The 25921-nt window shown below is 47.0% G+C and overlaps 1 protein-coding gene across 1 annotated transcript in view; it reads left to right on the top strand.

Annotated features, from left to right (window-relative positions):
- Positions 1-4622: 4622 nt before the first annotated feature.
- MMP2 (matrix metallopeptidase 2) overlaps positions 4623-25921 on the top strand; it is a 55005-nt gene continuing 33706 nt past the window's right edge. Inside the window, exons 1-5 of the mRNA XM_060253654.1 lie at positions 4623-5042; positions 11749-11975; positions 14312-14460; positions 19804-19932; positions 21601-21774. Of these exons, the coding sequence (XP_060109637.1) occupies positions 4845-5042; positions 11749-11975; positions 14312-14460; positions 19804-19932; positions 21601-21774 (877 nt within the window). The 5' untranslated portion in view covers positions 4623-4844. The remainder of the gene's footprint in view (positions 5043-11748; positions 11976-14311; positions 14461-19803; positions 19933-21600; positions 21775-25921) is intronic.

Genomic DNA, 25921 nt, shown 5'->3' on the forward strand with positions numbered 1-25921 from the left:
CCTTTCAAGGACAGCTTCTGCAAAAGCTACGGCTGACCCAAGGCCACTCCAGCAGCTGCAAGTGGAGGAGTGAGGAATCAAACCCGGTTCGCCCAGATAAGAGTCCACACACTTAGAGCCACTGAGAGCAAGTCTGGTGTAGTGGTTAAGCGTGCGGACTCTTATCTGGGAGAACAGGGTTTGATTCCTCACTCCTCCGCTTGCAGCTCCTGGAAAACAGGTAAGCGACATGTACGTAAGCAGATCTTTGCCCTAGGATTTAGAAGCACCGCTTGTGCTTCCACACCCAACAAGCCAATTCTGTACTGACCCGCCACTCATTGACCGTTTTCGCACACAGCTCACCTCGCAGTCACAATCCTGTTCCCTCCGCAGCGTCTGTCAGATTTCCCACCATCTGCGCCGAAGTTACAGGAAGTGCCGCAGCTTTTGCATAGCAAACGTAAACCGCTAAAACCCAGTTTACGTTTGCTACGCAAAAGCCGCGGCACTTCCTGTAACTCCGGCGCAGATGGTGGGAAATCCGACCAGATGCTGCGGAGGGAACAGGATTGTGACTGCGAGGTAAGCTGTGTGCGAAAAAGGTCATTGTTTTCTTTGGATTAAAATTGATATTGGGAGAGAGGGGGAGTAAACTTACTCTGTTGAAATTGTTAAATTAATCTGTGCCCTTCTCTTTATGAATAGATTCCCTCCCCCCCCCCACCCCAGCACACACCTGGCAGTGAACTCTTTAAAAGAAAGGATAGATGGTGATAATTAGGAGTCTTTGGAGGGACTGGCTGCCGAGACCAAGACAATCGGGACTTGTTGGCCAGATGAAAAGCATCTCCGCCTCTCCTCACGGGCCCCCATCAAGAATAATTTACACGCTGCCTGTAACACCCCTGGTCAGAGGGAATTGCCTTTCCCCCCTCCATGACGGAGCACTCTGAAATCCTCTGCTATTTCAACCGCTATCCATTTGATTTTAATTAAAGCCTTGTCATGAATTATAAAAGAGGAGATCTTCAAAAAGTCATTAATTAAAGCCCCCTCGGCGTCTTTGCGCTAACGTTTATAATGACAAGCGAGACCCGAGGAGGCCCGCCGACACACGGAGGGACGGCAGGGACCGCAACACTGGCGGTTATTCTTCTAGCCAGCTTGGCACGACGCTTTCAATTGTCAGCGAAAACACTGCTCCCGTGAAGACAGGCCTAAGATGGGCACTCAAGCAGACCAGGAATGGCACACTCCTCTGTGGAGCCTCTCTTCTGAAATAGGTCAATTGTTGGACAACTTCTCAACACAACTCTCTTAAAGTAGACAGGTCAAAGTTATAGGGTTGGGTCCTACCAGCTTGCCCATGCAATCTCATCCAGTCTGTCCTACTGAAGAACCCATCTCCTGTAGCCTTTTTGATAGCCGGTTTGGTGTTGTGGTTAAGTGTGCAAACCCTAAGCTGGGAATTTGATTCCCCACTCCTCACATGCTGAGTGACCTTGGATCAGTCACAGTTTTGAAAGAGCTGCTTTCTCAAGAGCAGTTCTGGAAAGAGCTCTCTCAGCCCCACCTACCTCACAGGCAGTATTCCCTCTAAGCTGAGTTAGCATGAGCTAGCTCACAGATTTTTCGCCTCCAGCTCACATATTTTTGCCTTAGCTCGGGAAAAATAGCTCCAGAGCACAATAATTTAATGCCAGTAGCTCGCAACTTTAATTCCAGTAGCTCACAAAGTAGAATTTTTGCTCACAAGACTCTGCAGTTTAGAGGGAACATTGCTCACAGGGTGTCTGTTGCAGGAAGAGGAAGGAGATTGTAAGCTGCTCTGAGACTCCGAGTAAAGGGCAGGATATAAATCCAATCTCCTCCTCCTCTTTTTCCTCCTAGGCTACATTGCCATTGATGTGGCGATGTCACTTCTGGTGTGCATGGAAAGTGACATCATCATGTTGGGACACTGCAGAGATGCTCTGGTCTTTGGGCAAAAACTCTGTTGTAAAATTGGCTTCTACCATAAATTTTTGGAGGATTCTGGGTACTTTCTTCACGCAGAGCAGATGCTCTACCACTGAACCACAGCTCCTCACAGTCCCTTCTTTTGTTTCCTGCTGTGATGAAATGAGGTCAACAAGAAGTTCAACTAAGTCCATCAAGAGCCCTTGGCCACAACACCCAGGGACAGCTGGAACGCTTCCTGCTCTTTCTAGCGAAGCTCAAATTTTCCTAAAGATAACTACAATATTAAACAAGAATTCCTTCTCTGGCCCCTTACTTCTGATCTACTTTGCTTTCTCTTTGGCCAGCTCATCTTCTCACTGTTGTCTATCTCGGTGTTCCAGTGTCCAAATTCTTCACATGGAGTTTTTTTGGAAGGACCTGATTTGACAGCGAATAAAAAAGGACTTCTGTAAAAGATCAGAGAACAGCTCCCCCGTCACCGCCACGCACACACAAATGCACTGTGATCCTGCCAGCTTGTAAAGAGAACAAGTCACTCCATCCCGTGAATTTAACGTTGTCGGCTTATCAGTGACTGACATGTGAGCTTTTGGCCTACCCGGTTTAATTAACTGGGTCAGCGTTTCGGACTGCCTTGTATATGACTTCCATCTGAAACTATCCAGATCCCGCAGTTGAAGTCACTTGGCCCGGGCAGAAGGAGTCCTGACCTTTCGAGAGCTTTGCTCTTTTGTTGAGTCAATTTGGAACAATCAACATTTAAGGATGCATGAGCAACCAACCAAGATGCCACAGAGGACGGGAAAATGCTAAAATCACGGCTCGCTTTTTGTTTTCTGCAAACGCATTGGCATCCTCCATTTGCTGTGATGTCCCCTTATGGCGTTGGCTCTGGTGCTTTTTCGACGGCTTCTGCATTGCCGTTTATAAATATTATTCATTATTCTTTACAAACCGGAGGCCTGTATGGGATTATAGAAGAGGACCAGGTCGGGTCCCAGATCTACGAATTTTTCTTCTTTTTCTTCTTCCCTCTCCTCCAAGACCAGGTACACGATAGAGCTGGTTTTCTCCTCCTCCATTTTGTCCTCTAGTCTTGCAGACCTCCGGTGTGAGCTGACATACTCCTTTACAACTGATTTCCTGATTACAGAGCTCAGTTCTCCTGGAAAAGAAAGGAAGTTTCCCTAAGAGTAGCAATCTACATGTCAAAGGGATAGCATCAGAGAGTAAAGAAAATATAGTCAGTGTCCTGGTCTTTCTGTCTCTCTGACCGATTCCCCACTAGCCCTGTCCCAGTCTCAAGCTCCTCTTCTTTGCGTTTAAGGGATTCTGCGCCTTGCAGCATGAGAGAGAAGCAAAGAACCCCCACTCTGTGAGGCTGGCAGATCACTGGCTACATGGGGAGGTAAAGAAGATTGTGAGTGCTTTGAGACTCTGAGATTCAGAGTGTAGGGTGGAATATGAATCCAATGTCTTCTTCTTCTTCTTTGAATCATAGAGTTGGAAGGCATCTCCAGGGTCATCTAGTCTAGCCCCCTGCACAATGCAGGAAATTCACAAATACCTCTCCCTACATTCATAGAATCTTCATTGCTGTCAGATGGCCATCTAGCCTCTGTTTAAAAACCTCCAAGGAAGGAGAGCCCCCCACCTCCCGAGGAAACCTGTTCCACTGAAGAATCGCTCTAACGGTCAGGAAGTTCTTCCTAATGTTGAGCCGGAAACTCTTTTGATTTAATTTCAACCCATTTGTTCTGGTCCTACCTTCCGGGGCCACAGAAAACAATTCCACTCCATCCACTAGATGACGACCTGAGTTCGATCCCTGGTGGAATTTGTTTTTTCAGGTAGCCGCCTCGAGGTTGACTCAGCCTTCCATCCTTCCGAGGTTGGTCAAATGAGTCCCCAGCTTGCTGGGGGGAAAGTGTAAATGACTGGGGAAGGCGATGGCAAAGCACCCTGTAAAAAGTCTGCCATGAAAATGTTCTGAAAGCAACATCACCCCAGAGCTGGAAACAACTGGTGCTTGCACAGGGGATTGCCTTTTTTAGTTGACCTCAGCCCTAATACTCCAAGGTCTTTACTTCTAGCAGCCACCTAGAATCAGGGACCAGCATTTCATGATTCCCGGTTTGCAATCCAAACATTCTCCTCCATGCAAATTCACATTTATCCAGTCAACCAGCCGTCCCATTGCCTCGGTGTGTAGCATCAGGAATTCAGGAATTTAAGGAGACCCAGAATATACTTTCCCACCCTTCTATGGCCCATTGACATTTTAAGTCCGTGGTGCTCCCCAGGCCGAGACATGGAGGAAGAAAAGCCTTATATATCTCATCACCCTTGGACTGACTCTCCTCTAGCCAAAGCTACAGCCCAAAGAATATTTTCATTCAAGCAATGATGGTAGGCCGTACCATACAGTCCCAGAAACATTACTAGATTCTCTCTCATTACCTTTGCAAATGCACATCTGTTTTGATCAGCTTTGAACCTTTGCCCTTACTGCATTCTCATTACAATTAAAATACGGAAAGACCATTGTCGGCGGTCCGTGTCTGTCTGTCCGTCTCTTTCTCTGCTAAGCTATCTATCTATCTGTTGCTACCTTAAAATTCCAGCAAAACACACATCTGGTAACTGTCCTTTTCCCCCCTTCATGTTTCCACTGGTTTTCAGACTTCCTCTTGCGGTGGTTTGGAGACTGCGCATCTGGATGCTTGAAACATACAAAGGATTTGCTAGAGCTAGCAAAAGGCGGAGAGCCACAGGGGGGAAAGTTACAATGTGCTGATAAGCAAGTGGTGAGGACATTACAGCTCAAGAAACAGAGCGGAGCAAAGCTCTTCTTTCTACCCGGCGGGGGGGCGTTAGGAGCCCTTAAGACATTAAGCAGAATGGAGATCCATGTTGGCTTGAGCCTCGTTGGCTGTATTTTAAAGATCCTCTTCCTCCAGCTCTCCCTTCTCGGACCCACTTCAGCTCCTCCGCCACCCACTCTCCGGCATCCAGAATCCAGCAGAGATCTGATACCGGCCCCCATCATTCGCTTCCCAGGGGACATTTCACCCAAATCAGATAAAGAACTGGCACTGGTGAGTTTTGTTCTCTTTAAGAACTTTCCCTCTTGGGTTGAGATATCTCTTCTTCTGCAAGGTCTGTCTTGCTAAACCTCCCGCCAGATCTGGGGGAAGCGCTATAACTTTCTGTCTCCAGAATTCCTGGATGGGAAATGGGGACTGGCAAGCAAAACAGCTTTCCGATGTTAAAAGCGAGCTCTGTTTCCTCTCGTCGAAACTGGGGAAGCCGGTCCAAAAAAGTGGTACTTTTTGCCCAGCAAACAATTTCGTGAAATTGCTGAGGCTTAAATGGAAAGAGAAAGAATAAACATTTGGGAGAGAAATATGGCCATTAATAAAGCTCTAGCATTTTTCTCCCCTTCCAAGATATCATTTTCCTATTGCTTGCAAAGCGTTGTTTAAGTATAGCTTGAATGAGCAATTACCGCTTAAAGTTGCCGTGATTTTCTCAGAATGTATAATGACTAGTCCGAATGCTGAACGGCTTGGACAAATAATACCCCTGAAAGCCACAGCCAAGCAGCGTCCTGCAACCCAATCCAAAGCATTATGCAAAGACCTTGGATGAATTCAAAATTATTACTTTTTATAGCTGGCCAGGGCTTTTTTTGAGTGGGAACACACAGGAACGCAGCTCTACCCAAAAAGCCCTGTGGGGAACAATGGTGACATCAGGGGGCGTGGCCTAATATGCAAATGAGTTCCCGCCGGGTCTTTTCTTTTAAAAAGCCCCATGATAAGAAATGGTGATGCCGGGGTGTGTGGCCTAATATGCAAATGAGTTCCTGCTGGGCTTCTTCTACCAAAAAAGCCCTGTGAGGGACAATGATGACATCAGGGGGTGTGTCCTAATATGCAAATGAGTTCCTGCCAGGTCTTTTCTTTTAAAAAAGCCCCATGAGAAGAAATGGTGATGCAGGGGTGTGTGGCCTAATATGCAAATGAATCCCTGCTGGGCTTCTTCTACCAAAAAGCCCTGCGAGGAACAATGGTGACAACAGGGGTGTGGCCTAATATGCAAATGAGTTCCTGCCAGGCCTTTTCTTTTAAAAAAGCACAATGAGAAGAAATGGTGATGCCGGGGTGTGTGGCCTAATATGCAAATGAGTTCGTACTGGGCTTTTTCTACCAAAAAAGCCCTGTGAGGAACAATGGTGATGTCAGGGGGTGTGGTCTAATATGCAAATGAGTTCCTGCTGGGATTTTTCTTCCCAAAAACCCCTTGAGGAGCAATGGTGATGTCAGGGGGTGTGGCCTAATATGCAAATGAGTTCCTGCTGAGTATTTTTCTACCCAAAAAAGCCCCCTGTAGCTGGCTGAAGGTTTTCCTCCTTGGTCTTCCATGATCAGGACTTGACAGAAATGGGACTGTAACAGAAAACAGATTTTAAAAAAAGTTTGGATTTTTTTTAAATTTATTTTTCCATGGTAATACTGTTGAGAAAGTGATGGACTTGGCACGTTATCTGAAGGCATACCTGAGTTTGCCAATGAGAGAACTGCGGCCAATCATAGCTTCCCAGCGAGCATTGGGCCGCAGGTTATTTTGCTACATTCACACGTTCTTCTTTTGAGATGTGAAAACATCTCCCATTCTCAAAAAAGAATGTGTGAAAAGATACAGAGATGGGACTCTGTGCTACAAGGCAGCCTGGAACCTCCCAGCTCCACGGTGGACGGGCTGCTTCAAATCGGCCAACTTACACCCCAAGACTGGTCTTTGGCCTTGGTTTCTCCATCAGGCCTGCCAGAGCACAACAATTCAGAAAGGGGGAGGGAAGGGGACCTGGCAGGGTTCCCACATCAGAGTCTAGACTGTCAATCTGGCAACCATTTCCTTTCGTCACCCAGTCTCTTGACAGTGTTTCTAGCAGTCGTGTCTCTTCCCTTCAGCACAGAACCCCTCCTGACCTCAAATATGACAATGTTTCTCCCTGTCTTCCTCTTTGATCCACCCCCTTCTGGTTTATGCTCTGTCTTCTCTGTCATCCAGCCATGTAATCTATCATCCATTCTCAGTTACCCTATGTTGGAATTCAAAGGTAAAGTTCTCAGTTCTCCATTGCCTATTCTTATCTCAGCTTCCTTACGTCTGAGGACATATCTTTCCCAATCCTCACCCTGCCCTGTGTGTGGCATTTTGAGCCTGCTTTGGTGGAATGGGTAGGATCAGGCCTCAGATTCAGTGGGCACTCACAGGAGCACAGCTCCTGAACTTTTCTGAGAGTTCCCCCTCCTCCTTCCCACCTTGTCCATTGAATAGTAGGTGCAGCTGCATAACAATCCCTGGATGAACTCCACCACCTCTTTTTCTACAAAACAACCCCTGGGTAGGATAGAAATCCCGTCAATTAATCTATCAACCAATAAGATCCCAACCAAACTAAGCCAGTTTGGTGTAGTGGTTAAGTGCGCAGACTCTTATCTGGGAGAACCGAGTTTGATTCCCCACTCCTCCACTTGCACCTGCTGGGATGGCCTTGGGTCAGCCATAGCTCCCTCGCAGAGTTGTCCTTGAAATGACAGTTTCTGGGAGAGCTCTCTCAGCCCCACCCACCTCACAGGGTGTCTGTTGTGGGGGAAGAATATAAAGGAGATTGTAAGCTCCTCTGAGACTCTGATTCAGAGAGAAGGGCTGGATCTTCTTCTTCTACCAATTTTCTGTCACAGCAGCTGGACTGCAAACTACTAGGCAGATACCAAAGCAAGGTCTGAAATGACAAAGAAAAGAAAGTTAGCAACCAAAGCTATTGCCTAGTCAGATTGCTGTAGGTCATGCTTGGGAGGAAAAAAAATCCCAGCTTCATGCATAGGCTACTGGGGTCTGAACTTACTGAGACTGAAAGGGGAAAAGATCTTGGGGTCATAGTGGATAGTTCAGTGAACATAATGTCAACCCAGCATAGGATTGCCAAGTTCCCCCTACCCCCAGCCTCCAGCTCTATGGTACCTATTGTACCATAGAGTTGTCCCTCCCAAATGGCTAGAGCGCCGTCATTTTGATGATGTCACTTCCAGGTGATGTCATCGTGCCAGCGATGTAGGGGGAGATTCCCCCTGCTGGCCCAATATGGGCTGGTGGGTTGGGAACCTCCCAGGCAGGAGAACCCCAGCCCGAACTGGGGGCTTCACAGTCCTAACTCAGCATGCTGCAGCAGTGAAAAAGGCAAACTCTGTGTTAGGGATGATTAGAAAAGGGATTGAAAATAAAATGACTACTATTATAATGCCCCCTGTACAGCTCTATGGTGCTGCCTCATTTGAAATACTGTCTACAGTTCTGGTCACCTGGGCTTTTTTTGGGGGGTAGCAGGAACTCCTTTGCATGTTAGGCCACACACCCCTGATGTAGCCAATCTTCTTGAAGCTTACGGTAGGCCCTGTAAGAAGAACCCTGTAAGAACCCTGTAAGCTCTTGGAGGATTGGCTACATCAGGGGTGTGTGGCCTAATATGCAAAGGAGTTCCTGCTACAAAAAAAAAACCTAGCTGGTCACCATATCTCAAAAAGGCCATTGCAGGGCTGGAAGAGTTGCAAAAGAGGGCAACCAAGGTAGTTAGGGGGTTGGAGCACCTTCCCTAGGAGGAAAGGCTGAAGAATCTGGGACTTTTCAGTTTAGAAAAGAAGGGACATTACAGAGTTTTATAAAATTATTCATGAGGTGAAGAGACCTGACAAAGAGAACTTTTTGTCCTTCTCCCAAAAGACTGGGATTTGAGGGCGTCCAATGGAGCGAATGAGCCGAAGATTCAGGAAGAACAAAAGGAAATACTTCTTTACAAAGAAAGTGATTAAAATGTGGAATTTGTTTCCAGATGCTGTGAGGGCCATAGGAATAAACAGCTTTAGAAGGCAATTAGACAGATTCATTGAGAAGAGGTCTATTTAATGGCTACTACCCATGGTGACTGAGGAGATCTTGCATATTAAAAGGCACAACACTTCTGAATCCTAGAGTCAGAAGGCAAAGTCAGGTGAAGTTATTGGCCTGTTGTTGGGCCTCCAGAGAAGCTGGTTGAATTTTTGTTATTCTTACTCAGTGAAAATCAAGTTGCCAAATGCATTATTTAGTGTAGTGTGAACGCACGCTATGAGACAGGATGCTGAACTAGATGGAACACTGGTCAGATCCAGCAGGGCTCCTCTTATGTTCTTCTGAAGACCCTGGCCTCTATCCCGTTGCTGGCTCTCCAGAGGAACTGGTTGGCCACTGTGTGAGGCAGGATGCTGGACTAGATGGACCATTGGTCTGATTCAGCAGGGCACTTCTGATGTTCTTATGAAGGCCCTGGCCTCTATGCCCTGTTGTTGGCCCTCCAGAGGAACTGGTTGGCCACTGTGTGAGGCAGGATGCTGGACTAGAAGAACCATTGGTCTGATTCAGCAGGGCACTTCTGATGTTCTTATGAAGGCCCTGGCCTCTATGCCCTGTTGTTGGCCCTCCAGAGGAACTGGTTGGCCACTGTGTGAGACAGGATGCTGGACTAGATGGACCATTGGTCTGATTCAGCAGGGTACTTGTGATGTTCTTATGAAGGCCCTGGCCTCTATGCCCTGTTGTTGGCCCTCCAGAGGAACTGGTTGGCCACTGTGTGAGGCAGGATGCTGGACTAGATAGACCACTGGTCTGATTCAGCAGGGCTCTTCTGATGTTCTTATGAAGGCCCTGGCCTCTATGCCCTGTTTTTGGCCCTCCAAAGGAAATGGTTGGCCATTGTGTAAGACAAGATGCTGGACTATTAGACAGATTACTGGTCTGTTTCAGCAGGGCTCTCTTCTGATGTTTTTATGTCCTTATAAGCTGGATAGCAGTATATGAGGAGATGCTCCATTTCTGTGTGATGGTGACTGTAAAAAATGTCATGCTTGCCTGATGAACATGTTCAACATGAAACTCTCAGCATCCTTACTAAGGAGCCAATGCTGTCCGTGTGAAAGAGTCTTTCAGAGGAGGCAAAGAGGGTGATTTCATTTAGAGAAGTTGAATGCAAGTCCAATTGAATGATGGGCTCTTCGGTTACAAAAGTACTCTTTTGTTTTTAATTAATCTTGTGGTAGGCTTACTGTACGCAGCAGCTGTTTCATGAAACTATTTGGGGAGGGCAGGTGTCATGGTTACAGCCTCATCTCATTAGATCTCAGACGCAAAGTAGGGTCACTGCTTGGATGGGAGACCAGCAAAGAAGAGAATGTCGTGGTCAACCATTGGGTCTGGTTTAGGGTGACTGGACTGGTCAGGCAGCCGTCCTTACCTTCACTTAGAAGATGAAGAAGAAGATATTGGATTTATATCCCGCCCTCCACTCCGAAGAGTCTCAGAGCGGCTCACAATCTCCTTTACCTTCCTCCCCCACAACAGACACCCTGTGAGGTAGATGATGATATTGGATTTATATCCCGCCCTCCACTCCGAAGAGTCTCAGAGCTGCTCACAATCTCCTTTCCCTTCCTCCCCCACAACAGACACCCTGTGAGGTAGATGAAGATATTGGATTTATATCCCGCCCTCCACTCCGAAGAGTCTCAGAGCGGCTCACCATCTCCTTTCCCTTCCTCCCCCACAACAGACACCCTGTGAGGTGGGTGAGGCTGGAGAGGGCTCTCCCAGCAGCTGCCCTTTCAAGGACAACTCCTACCAGAGCTATGGCTGACCCAAGGCCATTCCAGCAGGTGCAAGTGGAGGAGTGGGGAATCAAACCCGGCTCTCCCAGATAAGAGTCCGCACACTTAACCACTACACCAAACTGGCTCTCCTTAGCAGAGGGCTCTTTCTGAGCTTCAGCGCAGCAGTGTGGCCTAGTCTAATGGTTACCGCACTATCTCACAAATTGCACTTAAGCCTTGCTTTTAAGTTAAGAAACCAATACTGCTGGATTTATTTAAAGAAACATACCATGTAAGTGTAGTGGAGAGAAAGAATGACTATCTATTCTAGCTAACTACAGATGGCTTTGGATTGATAGGCCATCTGCTCAGTTCAGATCAGGAAGAGAGACACCATGCTGTTCCTCCTGATGCATGCAGGGAAGAAGAAGGAAGAGGAGGAGAACAAAGAGGAAGGAAGACCCCTGAGATAACATTCTATTGGTTAGAGAGAGAGACTGATATGAACCTAGCTATTGACTTACTCTATGGTGTTTGTAGTCTTGGAGGACTGAGCAAGAGACATCTGTTCCTTTTACACCAATCACCCTCTGCATCTCACTTGCCTTGAAAGTCCCATGCTTGAGTCAGCAGAAGTCAGTTTCAACTTGGCATCACCAGGGGGGAATTCTAGCAGGAGCTCCTTTGCATATTAGGCCACACACCCCTAATGTAGCCAATCCTCCAAGAGCTTACAAAAAAGAGCCTTGTAAGCTCTTGGAGGATTGGCTACCTCAGGAGTGTGTGGCCTAGTACACAAAGGAGCTCCTGCTAGAATTCCACCCCTGGCTATCACATACCTACGTCAAACGGTTTTGCCCTCGTTTAATGGGAGGAAAGCAAAGCAATAAATATTCTAATAAATTCCATTATTTGGTAAGCTGGGTTTTCCAAGAAATTCCCTGGGTTTCCTTTATCTTGTTCAGTCACCTGCAAGGGGGATTTCTTTAACTTGGACATCTACAGCCAACCTCTATTCATTGCAGCTGATTTTAATAATTTATTTATGTATTTATTTATTGTACAAGCCTTGTTTGGAGCTGTTTGGGTGGTGATGGTGTTGTCTTCTTTCTTCAAGCAATACCTGAACAAATACTACGGATGCCCGAAAGATAACTGCAATTTGTTTGTGCTGAAAGACACTTTGAAGAAAATGCAAAAGTTCTTTGGGCTGCCCGAAACTGGGGAATTGGATCAGAACACGATAGAAACCATGAAGAAGCCTCGATGCGGAAACCCAGACGTGGCCAATTATAATTTCTTCCCACGGAAACCAAAATGGGAAAAAAATATGGTAACATACAGGTAACGGTCTGCAAATGTCTCCGGCGTAAACTGATATTCTCAAGTTGCATGGCTTTAACTGTATTGTTATTTGTATGCATGGAGCAACAAGGTCAGAGTTCAACAGGTGCTGCTCCTCTGGGACATGGAGAATCAGTGGTTGGGACAGGTGAATCTGTTGACTTGTTGACTTTCCTTCCAAAAGGCAAGCAAGAATTTTTTTTTTAAAAAAAAGATGATCTGTTAGCCTGGGGCGGAGAAATGGACTTCTCATGTATGGCCTCCCAACTTCTCACCACAATTACTTCAAACACAGAGAACAAGATCGAACAGGAGAAAGAAAGAAATTAGTCAATAATTAGCAATAATACAAACAGTCCACATATGTTATAGTAACGTATTTTGGCCCAGTTTTAGTATCCCCCATTTTACAACACGTGAGACTGAGGAAATTGTACAAGCCTTGTACAAGACTTGTTGGAGGCCACATGAGGACTACATATGACTTTCAAGAGGGCAAATCTTAATCAATATGCTACAATAGTTGAAAGCTTTGAGGTCTCATAGCACAATCTATCATGAGCTCCTAGCCATGGTGTCTATCAATGGCTACTAGCCATGGTGACTGAGGGGAACTTCCACATTCCGAGGCCCTAAACCTCTGAATCCCAGAGCCAGGAGGCTACATCAGGGGAAGGCCTCAGCCTCTATGCCCTGTTGTTGGCCCTCCAGACAAACTGGTTGGCCAATATATGAGACAGGATGCTGGACTTGATGAACCACTGATCTGATGTTCTTCTGAAGGCCTTGGCCTCTATGCCCTGCTGTTGGCCATGCAGAGGAACTGGTTGGCCTCTGTGTGAGACAGGATGCTGGACTAGATGGACCACTGGTCAGATTCAGCAGGGGTCTTCTTATGTTCTTATCAGAAGAAGGCCTCAGCCTCTATGCCCTGCTGTTGGCCAGGCAAAGGAACTGGTTGGCCACTGTATGAGACAGGATGTTGGACTAGATGGACCTCGGGTCTGATCCAGCAGGGCTCTTCTGATATTCTTATGAAACCCTTGACCTCTCTGCCCTGTTGTGACAGGAACTGGTTGGCCACTGCGTGAGACAGGATGCTGGACTAGAGGTCCAGCAGGGATCTTCTGATGTTCTTATGAAGGCTTTGGCTGCTGTGTCCTGTTGTTGGCCCTCCAGAAAAACTGGTTGACCACTGTGTGAGACAGAATGCTAGACTAGATGGACCATTTCTCTGATCCAGCAGGGCTCTTCTTATGATCTTATTTTCTTAGCTCTTAGTAGATACACCCTACTGTCCATTGAAGCCAAAGGGCTGAGAAGGATTTAACTTCATTTAGGATTGCACTGTCAGTCTGTGAATGCAATATGAGAAATGGATGTGACTGTAGGGTTGCCAACTCTGGTTGGGAAATTCCTCAAGTTTTAGGGGTAGAGCATAGAGAGGGTGACATTTGGGGAGTGGAGGGAAATTGCAAGAAAACTGATCTCTGTAGTTTGAAGATCAGCTGCAATTCTGGGAGATCTCCAGGCTTCACCTGGAGATTGGCAACTCTGGTTTCCCATATTAACATTTCTATGCTAAGAGTGCCCAGCTGGAGAAATCATGATGCTTAATGTTCCATATTAAAGCTGCTGTTTCCTTGGCAAAAGGATCGCCCCGGCTATTCCAGAACGCCCTGATTTCAGGGAGGATAATGGCTATTCCTTTCTTCAATCCACTGCCACTCTGCAAAACTCCTTGGAAGAAAACACCACAGGCTCCACAGAGTCTCAGCCTCTCTCTCTCTCTTTCTGATCTGGCACTTCTAGCCGGAGAAGCGATTAACCCCACAGCAATGTTTTCAGCAGCAACACAGACCAGAAATTACAGAACGAGCGGAGCAGGTCGAGTCTTTTTGTCGAATGCACTTCAGGGGTTGTCAAAAGGGCTAAAGAAGCAGGACAGCAGGGTATCTCTCTAATTGCTTCCATGTCTGTTTAAAGCCCTGTGGCTCAGTGTTTAGTATTAGTGTCTCTTTTCTTTCTTTCTTTTTTCCCCCTGCTGCACCTCCTATGGGCAGCATCCTCAGCCAGAAGGCCAAAGGACACAAGGCAAAGAATCGTGGAAATCCTGTGCACACTTTCTTGGGAACCACCGGAAATCACGGAACTCACCCCTGAGTAAAACTGCACAGCATCAAGCTATATCAGGAGTGTCAGACTCATTGGTTAAGAGAGCCAGATCTGACATAAATGAGACCTGGTTGGGCTGAGCCATGTCGGGCTGGGCTGTATGTGTATTTGAGTTATCAGTGACTTATTTTTTTTCCCCCATTTCCTCCTCACTTATTAAGGATTTTAGGCTACACGCCAGATTTGGACTCTGAAACTGTGGACGATGCTTTTGCCCGAGCCTTTAAAGTCTGGAGCGATGTCACGCCTCTGAAGTTTTCTCGCATTCATGATGGGGAAGCAGATATCATGATCAACTTTGGACGATGGGGTATGTATCTGAAGACAAGAGAGGGGGTCGGTTTGCATGCATAAAGATCAAAACACTGAGGGCATGATCCAGTCTGCTGTGGCATCCTTCCTTATTCGACCCACATACTTTACTCCTTGTCAGGGGTGGGATTCTAGCAGGAGCTCCTTTGCATATTAGGGCCACACCCATGATGTAGCCAATCCTTCAAAAGCTTTTAGTACAAGGCCTACTGCAAACTCTTGGAGGATTGGCTGCATCAGAGGTGTGTGGCCTAATATGCAAAGGAGGTCCTGCTAGAATTCCTTACAGGGCTCTTCGTACAGGGCCTACTGGAAGCTCCAGGAGACTTGGCTACATCAGGGGGGTGGGGCCTAATATGCAAAGGAGGTCCTGCTAGAATTCCTTACAGGGCTCTTCGTACAGGGCCTACTAGAAGCTCCAGGAGGATTGGCTACATCAGGGGGGTGGGGCCTAACAGGCAAAGGAGGTCCTGCTAGAATTCCTTACAGGGCTCTTTGTACAGGGCCTACTGCAAACTCTTGGAGGACTGGCTGCATCAGAGGTGTGTGGCCTGATATGCAAAGGAGCTCCTGCTAGAATCCCACCCCTGCTCCTTGTGTACAACTCTCCACCTATGACTGTTTTCCTGCCAGCCTCCCTCTGGTACATGAAAAGCTACACGTGCAAAATGGTGGGGATGCACATAATACTCACAAACTGACAAGATCATCTTGAGAGCATTCTTGTCATCAGGCTTTTTTGTAGAAAAATGGCTAGCAGTCGCTAGCTTGCTCCGGCGAGAAACAGAAGCCTGCCCCGGAGCAAGGTGCAGTGCGGAATCAGCCTGGGTTCAGGGCCGGCCCTGCCTCTAGGCAAATTAGGCAATCGCCTAGGGCGCTGGCCTTCTGGGGATGCCAAATGGGGTGCTCCCCACAAGACGCTGTGACATTATCAGTGCAGTGCGGGGTGCCAGAATTTAGCCTGCCTGGGGTGCCATATAGTCTAAGGCCAGCCCTGCCTGGGTTTGATCCCCTACTCTTCCACTTGCAGCTGCTGGAATGGCCTTGGGTCAGTAATGGCTCTTGCAGAGCTGTCCTTGAAAGAGCAGCTTCTGGGTGAGCTCTCTCAGACCCACTTACCTCACAGAACATAAGAGAATCCATGTTAGATCAGGCCAGTGGCCCATCCAGTCCAACACTCTGTGTCACATAAGAACATAAGAGACGCCCTGTTGGATCAGGCCAATGGCCCATCCAGTCCAACACTCTGTGTCACATAAGAGAAGCCATGTTGGATCAGGCCAGTGGCCCATCCAGTCCAATACTCTGTGTCACATAAGAACATAAGAGAAGCCATGTTGGATCAGGCCAATGGCCCATCCAGTCCAACACTCTGTGTCACATAAGAACATAAGAGAAGCCATGTTGGATCAGGCCAGTGGCCCATCCAGTCCAACACTCTGTGTCACATAAGAACATAAGAGAAGCCATGTTAGATCAGGCCAGTGGCCCATCCAGTCCAACACTCTGTGTCACATAAGAGAATCCATGTTAGATCAGGCCAGTGGCCCATCCAGTCCAACACTCTGTGTCACATAAGAACATAAGAGAAGCCATGTTGAATCAGGCCAATGGCCCATCCAGTCCAACACTCTGTGTCACAGAAGAACATAAGAGAATCCATGTTAGATCAGGCCAGTGGCCCATCCAGTCCAACACTCTGTGTCACATAAGAACATAAGAGAAGCCATGTTAGATCAGGCCAGTGGCCCATCCAGTCCAACACTCTGTGTCACATAAGAGAATCCATGTTAGATCAGGCCAGTGGCCCATCCAGTCCAACACTCTGTGTCACATAAGAACATAAGAGAAGCCATGTTGAATCAGGCCAATGGCCCATCCAGTCCAACACTCTGTGTCACATAAGAACATAAGAGAAGCCATGTTGAATCAGGCCAATGGCCCATCCAGTCCAACACTCTGTGTCACAGAAGAACATAAGAGAATCCATGTTAGATCAGGCCAGTGGCCCATCCAGTCCAACACTCTGTGTCACAGAAGAATATAAGAGAATCCATGTTAGATCAGGCCAGTGGACCATCCAGTCCAACACTCTGTGTCACACAGTGGCAAATTTTTTTTTAATATATATATATATATATATACACACACACACACACACACACACACACACACTGTGGCTAATAGCCACTGATGGACCTCTGCTCCATATTTTTATCTAAACCCCTCTTGAAGGTGGCCATGCTTGTGGCCACCACCACCTCCTGTGGCAGTGGATTCCACATGTTAATCACCCTTTGGGTGAAGAAGTACTTCCTTTTATCCATTTTAACCTGTCTGCTCAGCAATTTCATCGAATGCCCACGAGTTCTTGTATTGTGAGAAAGGGAGAAAAGTACTTCTTTCTCTACTTTCTCCATCCCATGCATAATCTTGTCAACCTCTATCATGTCACCCCGCAGTCGACATTTCTCCAAGCTAAAGAGTCCCAAGCGTTTCAACCTTTCTTCATAGGGAAAGTGTTCCAGCCCTTTAATCATTCTAGTTGCCTTTTTCTGGACTTTCTCCAATGCTATAATATCCTTTTTGAGGTGCGGCAACCAGAACTGCACACAGTACTCCAAATGAGACCGCACCATCAATTTATACAGGGGCATCATGATACTGGCTGATTTGTTTTCAATTCCCTTCCTAATAATTCCCAGCATGGCGTTGGCCATGGCGTTGGCAACAGGGTGTCTGTTGTGGGGGAGGAAGGTAAAGGAGACTGTAAACTGCTCTGAAACTCTGAGATTCAGAGTGAAGGGTGGGTATAAACCCAATTTCTTCTTCTTCATCATCGTCTTCTTCTTCTTCTTCTTTTGTGGGCCGTTTTCTCCAGGTGAACTGATTTCTGTTCCCTGGAGATCAGCTGCGATACCAGATTTCCAGCTGCCACATGGAGTTTAGCAAAACTGTAGGATCTTAGCGTACAGCTATGTAAATAAAAAAAACCTCTAAGAGACACCGTACATTTTAAACAACAAGACGGTGTAATGTAGAGGTCAGTGGTGTACTGACAAAACTTGCACATAGAACGTCAAATAGAAAGCATGTAGCAAAAAAAAACATAAACCGAAGACAGTTCAAAAGCAGTCTTTCCAATCGCAAAGGAGTGACAATAGTCCAGTATTTAGTTCATGGAACTAAAAGAAGCCCTTCCAAAGATGTCTGTTCTAGATATCAAGACATTTCATCCGTCTTTCTTCAGTTTGGAGGCTTATTTGTCACTGGAACCCAATCTTTACAATACATTCACAAGAGACCAACAAGGTTCAGAACATGTCTGTAAGATTTCCAGGTTATCCAAGTCTGTTGTGAGGGAGGAAGGTAAAGGAGACTGTAAACCGCTCTGAGATTCAGAGTGAAGGATGGATATAAACCAAATTTCTTCTTCTACTTCTTCTTCTTCTTCCAAAGTGGGGTGTTTTCTCCAGGTGAACTGATTTCTATTCCCTGGAGATCAGCTGCGATACCAGAAGATTTCCAGATGCCACATGGAGTTTGGCCACACGGAGTTTGGAGGAGAGTCATGGTCCTTCAAGGCACCCTGATGAGATAGCTTGGGATTTTTAAAGCCTTGCTTTCCTGGTAGGCTTGCCAATCCCCAGGTCCCAGCGGGGGTTCTTCCGCTTTCCCAGACTCCTTCCCGCCCCCAGTCAGCTGGCCGGCGGGAGGAAGTCCTGCCCCCAGAGCACCATGTTCCTTTCCTCTTCCGGAGGCTTCAGGCTCCAATTGAAAGGCTTCCTCTTGGGATGGTGTGTCTGTGTTACTTTGAAGAAGTTGGCTGCAACTCATGAGTAGAGAGGCCAATCCCTTGCTTCAGAGTCACCAGAAACGGGGTGGGGGGGAGGGAAACGTCTGCTGAGCACTTCATTATTCCCTATGTGGAGATCGATTCTCATAGGGTATAATGGGGAATTGATATGAAGGTTTCAGGGGCTCTGGGGGAGCTGTTTTTTGAGGTAGAGACATCAAATTTTCAGTACAGTATCTAGTGCCCCTCTCCAAAGCACCCTCCAAGTTTCAAAATGATTGGACCAGGGGATCGAATTCTATGAGCCCCAAAAGAAAGTGCCCCTATTCTTCATTATTTCCTATGGAAGGAAGACATTTAAAAAGGTGTGCTGTCCCTTTAAATGTGATGGCCAGAACTCCCTTGGAGTTCAATTATGCTTGTCACACCCTTGTTCCTGGCTCCGCCCCCAATGTCTTTTGGCTCCACCCCCAAAGTCCCCAGATATTTCTTGAATTGAACTTGGCAACCCTATTTCCTGGGGACCAGCATGGAAGCAACAGGAACAAACAAACCGACACATTCAAATAAAACCCAACAGCCAGGCCTGTTTCCCTCTGGTCCTTGGGGAAGCTTTCTTGAGAAAAAGCTCTTGGAGTTCTCTTTGAACTCTTGGCTCTGCTTTCCTAGCAGGAGTGTCCTGGCTTCCCTGGGCATCAATCTGAAAGAAGAGGCCTGTAGCCAAATTGTGGGCAGGCTCTTGCTCCTCCAGCATTTATTTCCAACGGCAACATCTCAAGCCGAGCGGCCGCTGAATGATGCAAGGAGCCAGTGTGAGAAAGCGATGAATAAGAAGGTTATGCCCCTGCCAGGTAGAAGCCTCTCCAAGAACAATAAAATCAGGGAAGTAACAGGAAATGCCAAGAAAGGGCATCCTCTTCTAAGAAGGCTGCCGCTGAATGGAAAGCAGGCAGGCTACTCCTTCAACTACACTCCAATGCAGGAGGTGCTCTCAGGGCCTGGCGTCCCTTAGGATCACTCCTGCCACTAGGCAAACTAGGTGATTGCCTAGGGTGCCCAGCCTTCTGGAGGTGCCGAATTGGGTACCACCGTGTGACTCGGGGACGTTATCTGTAGCATTGCCAGTCCCCAGGTGGGAAATGTTCATACACACAGGAAACCACCGCAGATGGATTGAGCAACACAAATTGCTGGTGGAAAAAGTCTTAAAGACCGCTTAAAGCCTTTGCAAACCAAATTCTGATATGTTCCTAGAACAGCATCTGTTTCGTAATCAGGCCCCCTCCCAGCAGGCAACAGTTTCTCCTATTGGCTCACTCCAGAATTCTTAATTTGCATCTTTTTTGTTACAAATTGCTTCATGCCTAGCATCCTGATTGGCCAGTTCTTCCAGGCTTCAGGATCCTGGTTTGCAAGAAGTGCCTGTCTCAAGCTCAGGCAACAAGAACCCAGTGAGATGCAATACCTAACCATTGGATTAGTGGAATTCTATAGTTTCTATTTGCTTTCCCGCTTGCTTTATGCTTTTTTCTCTCTCTTGCACAGAGCATGGTGATGGGTATCCTTTCGATGGCAAGGATGGCCTCTTGGCTCATGCTTTCGCCCCTGGGCCGGGGGTTGGTGGCGACTCCCATTTTGATGACGATGAACTTTGGACTTTGGGTGAAGGACAAGGTATGTCTCTGACTCCAATGCAAAGGGTGGGTCAAATGTTCTCTGAAAGTGACTAGGTGAAACCCAGTGCCTTGGGAGCTGCTCTGGAAGATCTCAAAAGCTCCTGGCCTGATCTGGGGAAATAGCTTTGGATTCAGGCTTTTGTGGAACCCCAACAGACACGGAGTCCAAGTAGGGCTGCCAAGGTGGGGGTTCTCCCATCCTGGAGGTTCCCAAACGACTGGCCCACATTGGAACCTCTCCTGATGTTGCCAGCACAATGACGTCACCCAGAAGTGAAGTCATCACACTGGTGACATCGCTCACCGGCCACTCTAGGCATTTCCAGGAAAACTCTATGGTTTTCCCAGATGCTCTAGTGATTTGGGAGGGAAAACTCTATGGTACTGTGAGGGAATTGGGAACCCTAAGTCCAAGCCTGGATGTGCCCCCCTTTCATGGAGAAGCCAAGACACTTGGCACTGCCCCAAAGCCCCCTAAAACACTTTTATTCAACACTTTATTCAACACCATATACATTTTATGGTCAACAGACCTCTTTCAATAGATTCATGGAGGATAAATCTATCAGTGGCTACTTGCCATAGTGACTGAGGGTAGCCTCCGCATTCAGAGGTACTAATCCTCTGAAACTCAGAACAACATCAGAGGAAGGCCTCAGCTTCTATGCCTTCCTTTTGTTGGCCATCCAGAGGAACTGGTTGGCCACTGTGTGAGACGGGACGCTGGACTAGATGGACCATTTGTCTGATCCAGTAGGGTTCTGCTTAGGTTCTTATCAAGGCCTCAGCCTCTGTGCCCTGTTGTTGGCCATCCAGAGGAACTGGTTGGCTGCTGTGTGAAACAGGATGCTAGACTAGATGGACCATTCCTCCGATCCGGCAGGGCTCTTATGTTCTTAAAGCAGCCATTAAAGCAGATAATTTATAGTGTCTATAGAAGACTGATTTCATTCGTGGGGACTTTATTTTGTGGATATAGTGATAATGAAAATTGTTCAGGCTCCGGAAGGGAAGGAACCAGGCCCTGGGAGGAAGAAAACAGGACCGGGTTGCCAAGTCCCTCCACCGCTACAGCAGGGGATTGTTGTCTCATGTGCGCACAGCACGATGGTATCACTCGGAATTGACGCCGTCATGCCACAGACATCATGCCTGGGACACTCTGGGATTTGCTGTAAAACTCTATGGTACCATAGAGTTTTACTACAACTCCTAGAGCATCCTCAGCACGGTGTCCCTGACGCAATGACATCACTTCTGGGTGACATCATTGCACTGGGGATGGCACGCTGCAATGGGGTTCTTTGGGGGTGGGGATCCCCCCAGTGGCCTGCTCCCTACCTGCAGGCTGGGTTCCTCCAGACTGGGGGATCCCCTACCCCTGGGGGATTGGCAGCCGTAAACAGGAGGGATGGGAAGCAGAGAAACTGAGCCTCAACAAAGGCCAATGATACTGAGCTTAACAGACAAGATCAAAACAATCTGTTACCCTGGCCAAATCTTGACCTGGAAGTAATTATAGCTAGGCCAGGTCATGGCTGGCTGGAAATATAAGTTGAGGAAATAACTTTCTCTTTGCGTTTTGTTCTGCTGCCAAAGAGCTCTTGTTATACACGCACGGACGTTCTCGCTCCTGCCAATGAATCCTCTCTTCTTTCCTCCCAAGTTGTTCGAGCGAAATACGGAAATGCAGATGGTGAATTTTGCAAGTTCCCATTCCTTTTCAACGAGAAGGAGTACACCAGCTGCACGGATGCGGGACGCAGCGATGGGTTCCTGTGGTGCTCCACGACGTACAACTTTGATGTTGATGGCAAATATGGATTCTGCCCTCATGAATGTAAGTGGAACAATAGCTTTTAAAAAGGGGGGGGGCGTTTTGATGGAGAAGTGTGTTGTGGCTCTTCTGCAGGTTATGTATAACCAGGGATTTTTTCAAGCAAAATAAAGGTAGGATCAGGTAAACCAGGTGCATAGAGAAGATGAAGCTGAGCTTGTTGTGGGGTTGCCAGCTCTGGGGTGGAAAATTCCTGGAGATTTTGGGGTGTTAAGCCCCAGAAGAGCAGAGTTTGGTGACGGGAGGGAGGGAGCTCAACAAAAAGGAGCCATTTTCTCCTGGGGAACTGATTTCTTTAATCTGAAGATGAGTTGTAATGATGGGAGATCTCCAGGTCCCACCTGGAAGCTGGCAACCCTGAGTTGGTGGTAAGAAAGAAAAGACACCCCGTAGAAGGAAGATGGATCTTGGAGTTGTGCTAGGAGTCTGAGCATTGCCGGAAGGTTATAGATTATGAACACTGTAACATAAAGCAGATGTTACATTTTGTTGTTGGCTCAGAAAGATCCTGGTGATGATTGTGGGAGTCATCTGTGGTCAGCGGTGCTTTTGAAGTCTGAAGAATCACTGGACAATTGCAGAAATGACTGCTATCTTTGCACATTTCGTTTACCTGGGCCAACCACTGCGAAAGGGGTTGCTAAAACCACAGTTCCAGCATCAGAAGATTCCTTCTGCCTGATGCCATTGGTTTCCCACCATCTAGTGGTTCCATAAAGTTGTCATTCATTTCAAAAGAGGTAGCAGCAATGTACTTAGCAGCTTGTGAGTTCATATTTAGAAGCTGGGTTAAGTGATGGATCTTTTCCGAGAACTCTCTTTATTCTGTGATACTGCTAAGTGCGGAAGAACTTAAGACGAACGAGGTAGCATGACCTCCTTCCCTTTAGAGAAGATCATAACGCATTGATTCATCATAGATTTGTGACCAGATCACAGAATTTTTTTAAGCCAATCGCACGTGTGTCCCCAATTCAGATGAAGGCTGCATTTGTTGTTGTTCAGTCACACAGTCAAATCCAACCCCATGGACCAAGTCATGCCAGGCCCTCCTGTCTTCCACCAACCTCCAAAGTCTGCTCAAATTCGTGTTTGTTACATCAGTAATGCTGTCCATCCATCTCATCTTTTGCCATCCCCTTCTTCTTTTGCCTTCTGTCTTTCCCAGCATCAGGGTCTTCTCCAGTGAGGGCTCCCTTCTCATTTGGTGGCCAAAGTATTTGAGCTTCAGCATCTGACCTTCCAGGGAACAGTCAGGGTTGATTTCCCTTAGGACTGACTGATTGGATCTACTATGCGCTCAGCCTGCATAGTAGTGTGGAAAGCATGACTTTGCTGATTGAAACTAAATGCACATACAACACATACACACACAAATACAAAATTTATTATTGGCCAGAGAAAGGGAGATAGATATGTGCAGGGCTTTTTTGTAGCAGGAACTCCTTTGCATATTAGGCCAAACACCTCTGATGTAGCCAATCCTCCTGGAGCTTACAGTAGGTTCTCTACTAAGAGCCCTTGTAAGCTCTTGGAGGATTGGCTACATCAGGAGTGTGAAGCCTAATATGCAAAGGATACGTGCCTGTTATTTTTTTTTTATGCAAAGAACAACTGGAGGACGGCATTGGTTACAATTGGGTAAGTTTCAACTGGGGTTAAAAGCCTGAAACCTCCTTTCCTCTGTAATTTTAGCATCCATCCAGGACTTTTTTGTAGCAGGAACTCTTTTGCATATTAGGCCGCACCCCTTTGATGTAGCCAATCCTCCAAGAGTTTACAGGGCTCTTCTTACAGGGCCTGCTTTGAGCTCCAGGGGGATTGGCAACATCAGGGGGTGTGGCCTAATATGCAAAGGAGTTCCTGCTACAAAGAAACCCTGCATCCATCTAATCAGAGCCTTAAAATTGCTAGAAGGAGGCATGGTTCTCCCAGCATTCTTCCTAGGAGAAAGTGGCTCAGTGGTAGAGCATCTACTTGTCTGGCACAAGTTCCCACATTCTCTCTCAAGTCTCTCAGGTAGGTGATAGGAAAGACCTCCACCTGACACGCTGGAGAGCTGCTGCCAGTCTGAGTAGGTAATACCGATCTTGAGGAACCAACCCGTCAGATTCAGTATAAGGCAATTTTACTGCTGGATAGTTCTGCATATACAGCTCCCTTGAGAACATGGAGATAATTTACTGAAGTCATTAGAGCAGGGGTGGCCAAAGTCGATTATAACATAAGAGCCACATAGAATAAATGTCAGGTGTTTGAGAGCCACAAGGAAGGAAGGAAGGAAGGGAGGAAGGAAGGAAGGAAGGAAGGAAGGAAGGAAGGAAGGAAGGAAGGAAGGAAGGAAGGAAGGAAGGAAGGAAGGAAGGAAGGAAATAGATGGGGAGGAGGGGAGGGAGCTGTGGAAAGAAGCAACTTTAACTTTAAATGCATTCTCCAAGCCACCGGCTGGTTTGGGTTGGAGAAGTGATTTAAAGTCACAAATGCCTTCTCCAAGCTGGCCAACAGGGTGGTGGGGGCTTTGAGAGCCACACAGTATGTGTGAAAGAGCCACATTTGGCTCCCGAGCCACAGTTTGGCCACCCCTGCATTACAGCGTTACCTCAATTGTTTTCTTCCTCTACCTTCTGAGAGCACCAGCCAAGGAAGGAAAATGATGCTGAATACACCTTCTCCCCAGCACGGTCATAGCTTCACGCCTTGGTTAAACAAAAATCCTGGTTATTGGTAATAGTCAGTACAGTGTTGTTGGAAGGAGTAGATGGAGCAGAGAGGAACTGTGTGCATTTCCTTGAGTTCCTTGGGGGAAAGGTGGGCTAAAATGTGACAGCTACATACGGGCAATGAAAGCTATACAAACATTATCTGTGAACACGGGTGGAATTCTAGCAGGAGTCCTTTGCATATTAGGCCACACACCCCGATGTAGCCAATCCTCCAAGAGCTCACAAGGCTCTTTTTCGTAAGCTCTTGGAGGACTGGCTACATCCGGGGTGTGTGGCCTAATATGCAAAGGAGCTCCTGCCAGAATTCCACCCCTGTGTGTGGACAATAAAAGACTCTTGAATCCCAGCTATCTGCATTTTGTTGCAAAGGAATTTGTTTCCTCATTTATTCAATTCATTTGTACTCCAGTGGCGTTCCTAAGCAGCTTACATCAGGGGTGCCAAACTTATTTGTTATGAGGGCCGGATCTGACATATCGTAAATGAGACCTTGTTGGGCTGGGCCATGTCAGGTTGGGCCGGGCCATGTCGATCCTGACCATGTGTGTACCTATTTAAGATTAGGTAGCAGAGATATAAACTTTATAAAGGACACAGACAAACACAATTAAATATTAAAAAAAAAACAACCTTAAAACATTAGCACTCGTTGGTCTTAAAGGTGCTTTCTTTGTATTTCTCCCATGGGATCCAGGGAACTGGGCAAAGCAAGCTCTGGCTCTTTCCTTCCTTCCCCAGAAGGGGGAGGAGGAGCCTCAGCCAATAGAAGGAAGAGAGACCTGGCTTAGTAGCTCTGCTGTGCAATTGAGAGAGTCTGGAAAAACCAAGTTCTGCCTTCCCCCCTTCCTCCCCAAGGGAGGAGGCTCAGGCATTGGAGAAAGCAGAGGTTTTGCTCTGTAGCTCCTGTGCGATTGAGCAAGCCTCGCAAATCAAGCTGTTATGCAAAAGGAAGCAAGTGAGAGGGAGAAAGAAGCAGATGACAGCCAGTTGCTCAGGAGCCTGATAGAAGCTCTCCGGGGGCCTGATTCAGCCCCCAGGCCACATGTTTGACACCCCTGGCTTATATGATTATCCTCTTCTTCGTTTTATCCTCAGAAACAACCCTGTGAGGTACGTAGGTTATGCTGAGGGGTGTGACTGGCCCATGGTCACCCAGCAAGCTTCCATGGAATGAGTGGGGATTTGAAACCAGATCCTAGTCTGGCACTCTTAAGCAGAGGCAAAGAATTATTTCTTTTTAATATATATATATATTCTGCAAGTACCTTGGGGCATTTTTTTCTTTTAAATGGAGCTGCCAAGTTTAGGTAGAGAAAAAGTGATGCTCTATACTTTAGAAACCACACATATGAATCAGTATTACTGGAAAACGGTCCTAGCAGAATCTGGAAAGTCAAGGGTTTGTATTTAGTGGCTCTTTTTGTGAG

The sequence above is a fragment of the Heteronotia binoei genome, chromosome 14 (assembly GCF_032191835.1).
Source record: "Heteronotia binoei isolate CCM8104 ecotype False Entrance Well chromosome 14, APGP_CSIRO_Hbin_v1, whole genome shotgun sequence".
NCBI classification, from domain to species: Eukaryota; Metazoa; Chordata; class Lepidosauria; order Squamata; family Gekkonidae; genus Heteronotia; species Heteronotia binoei.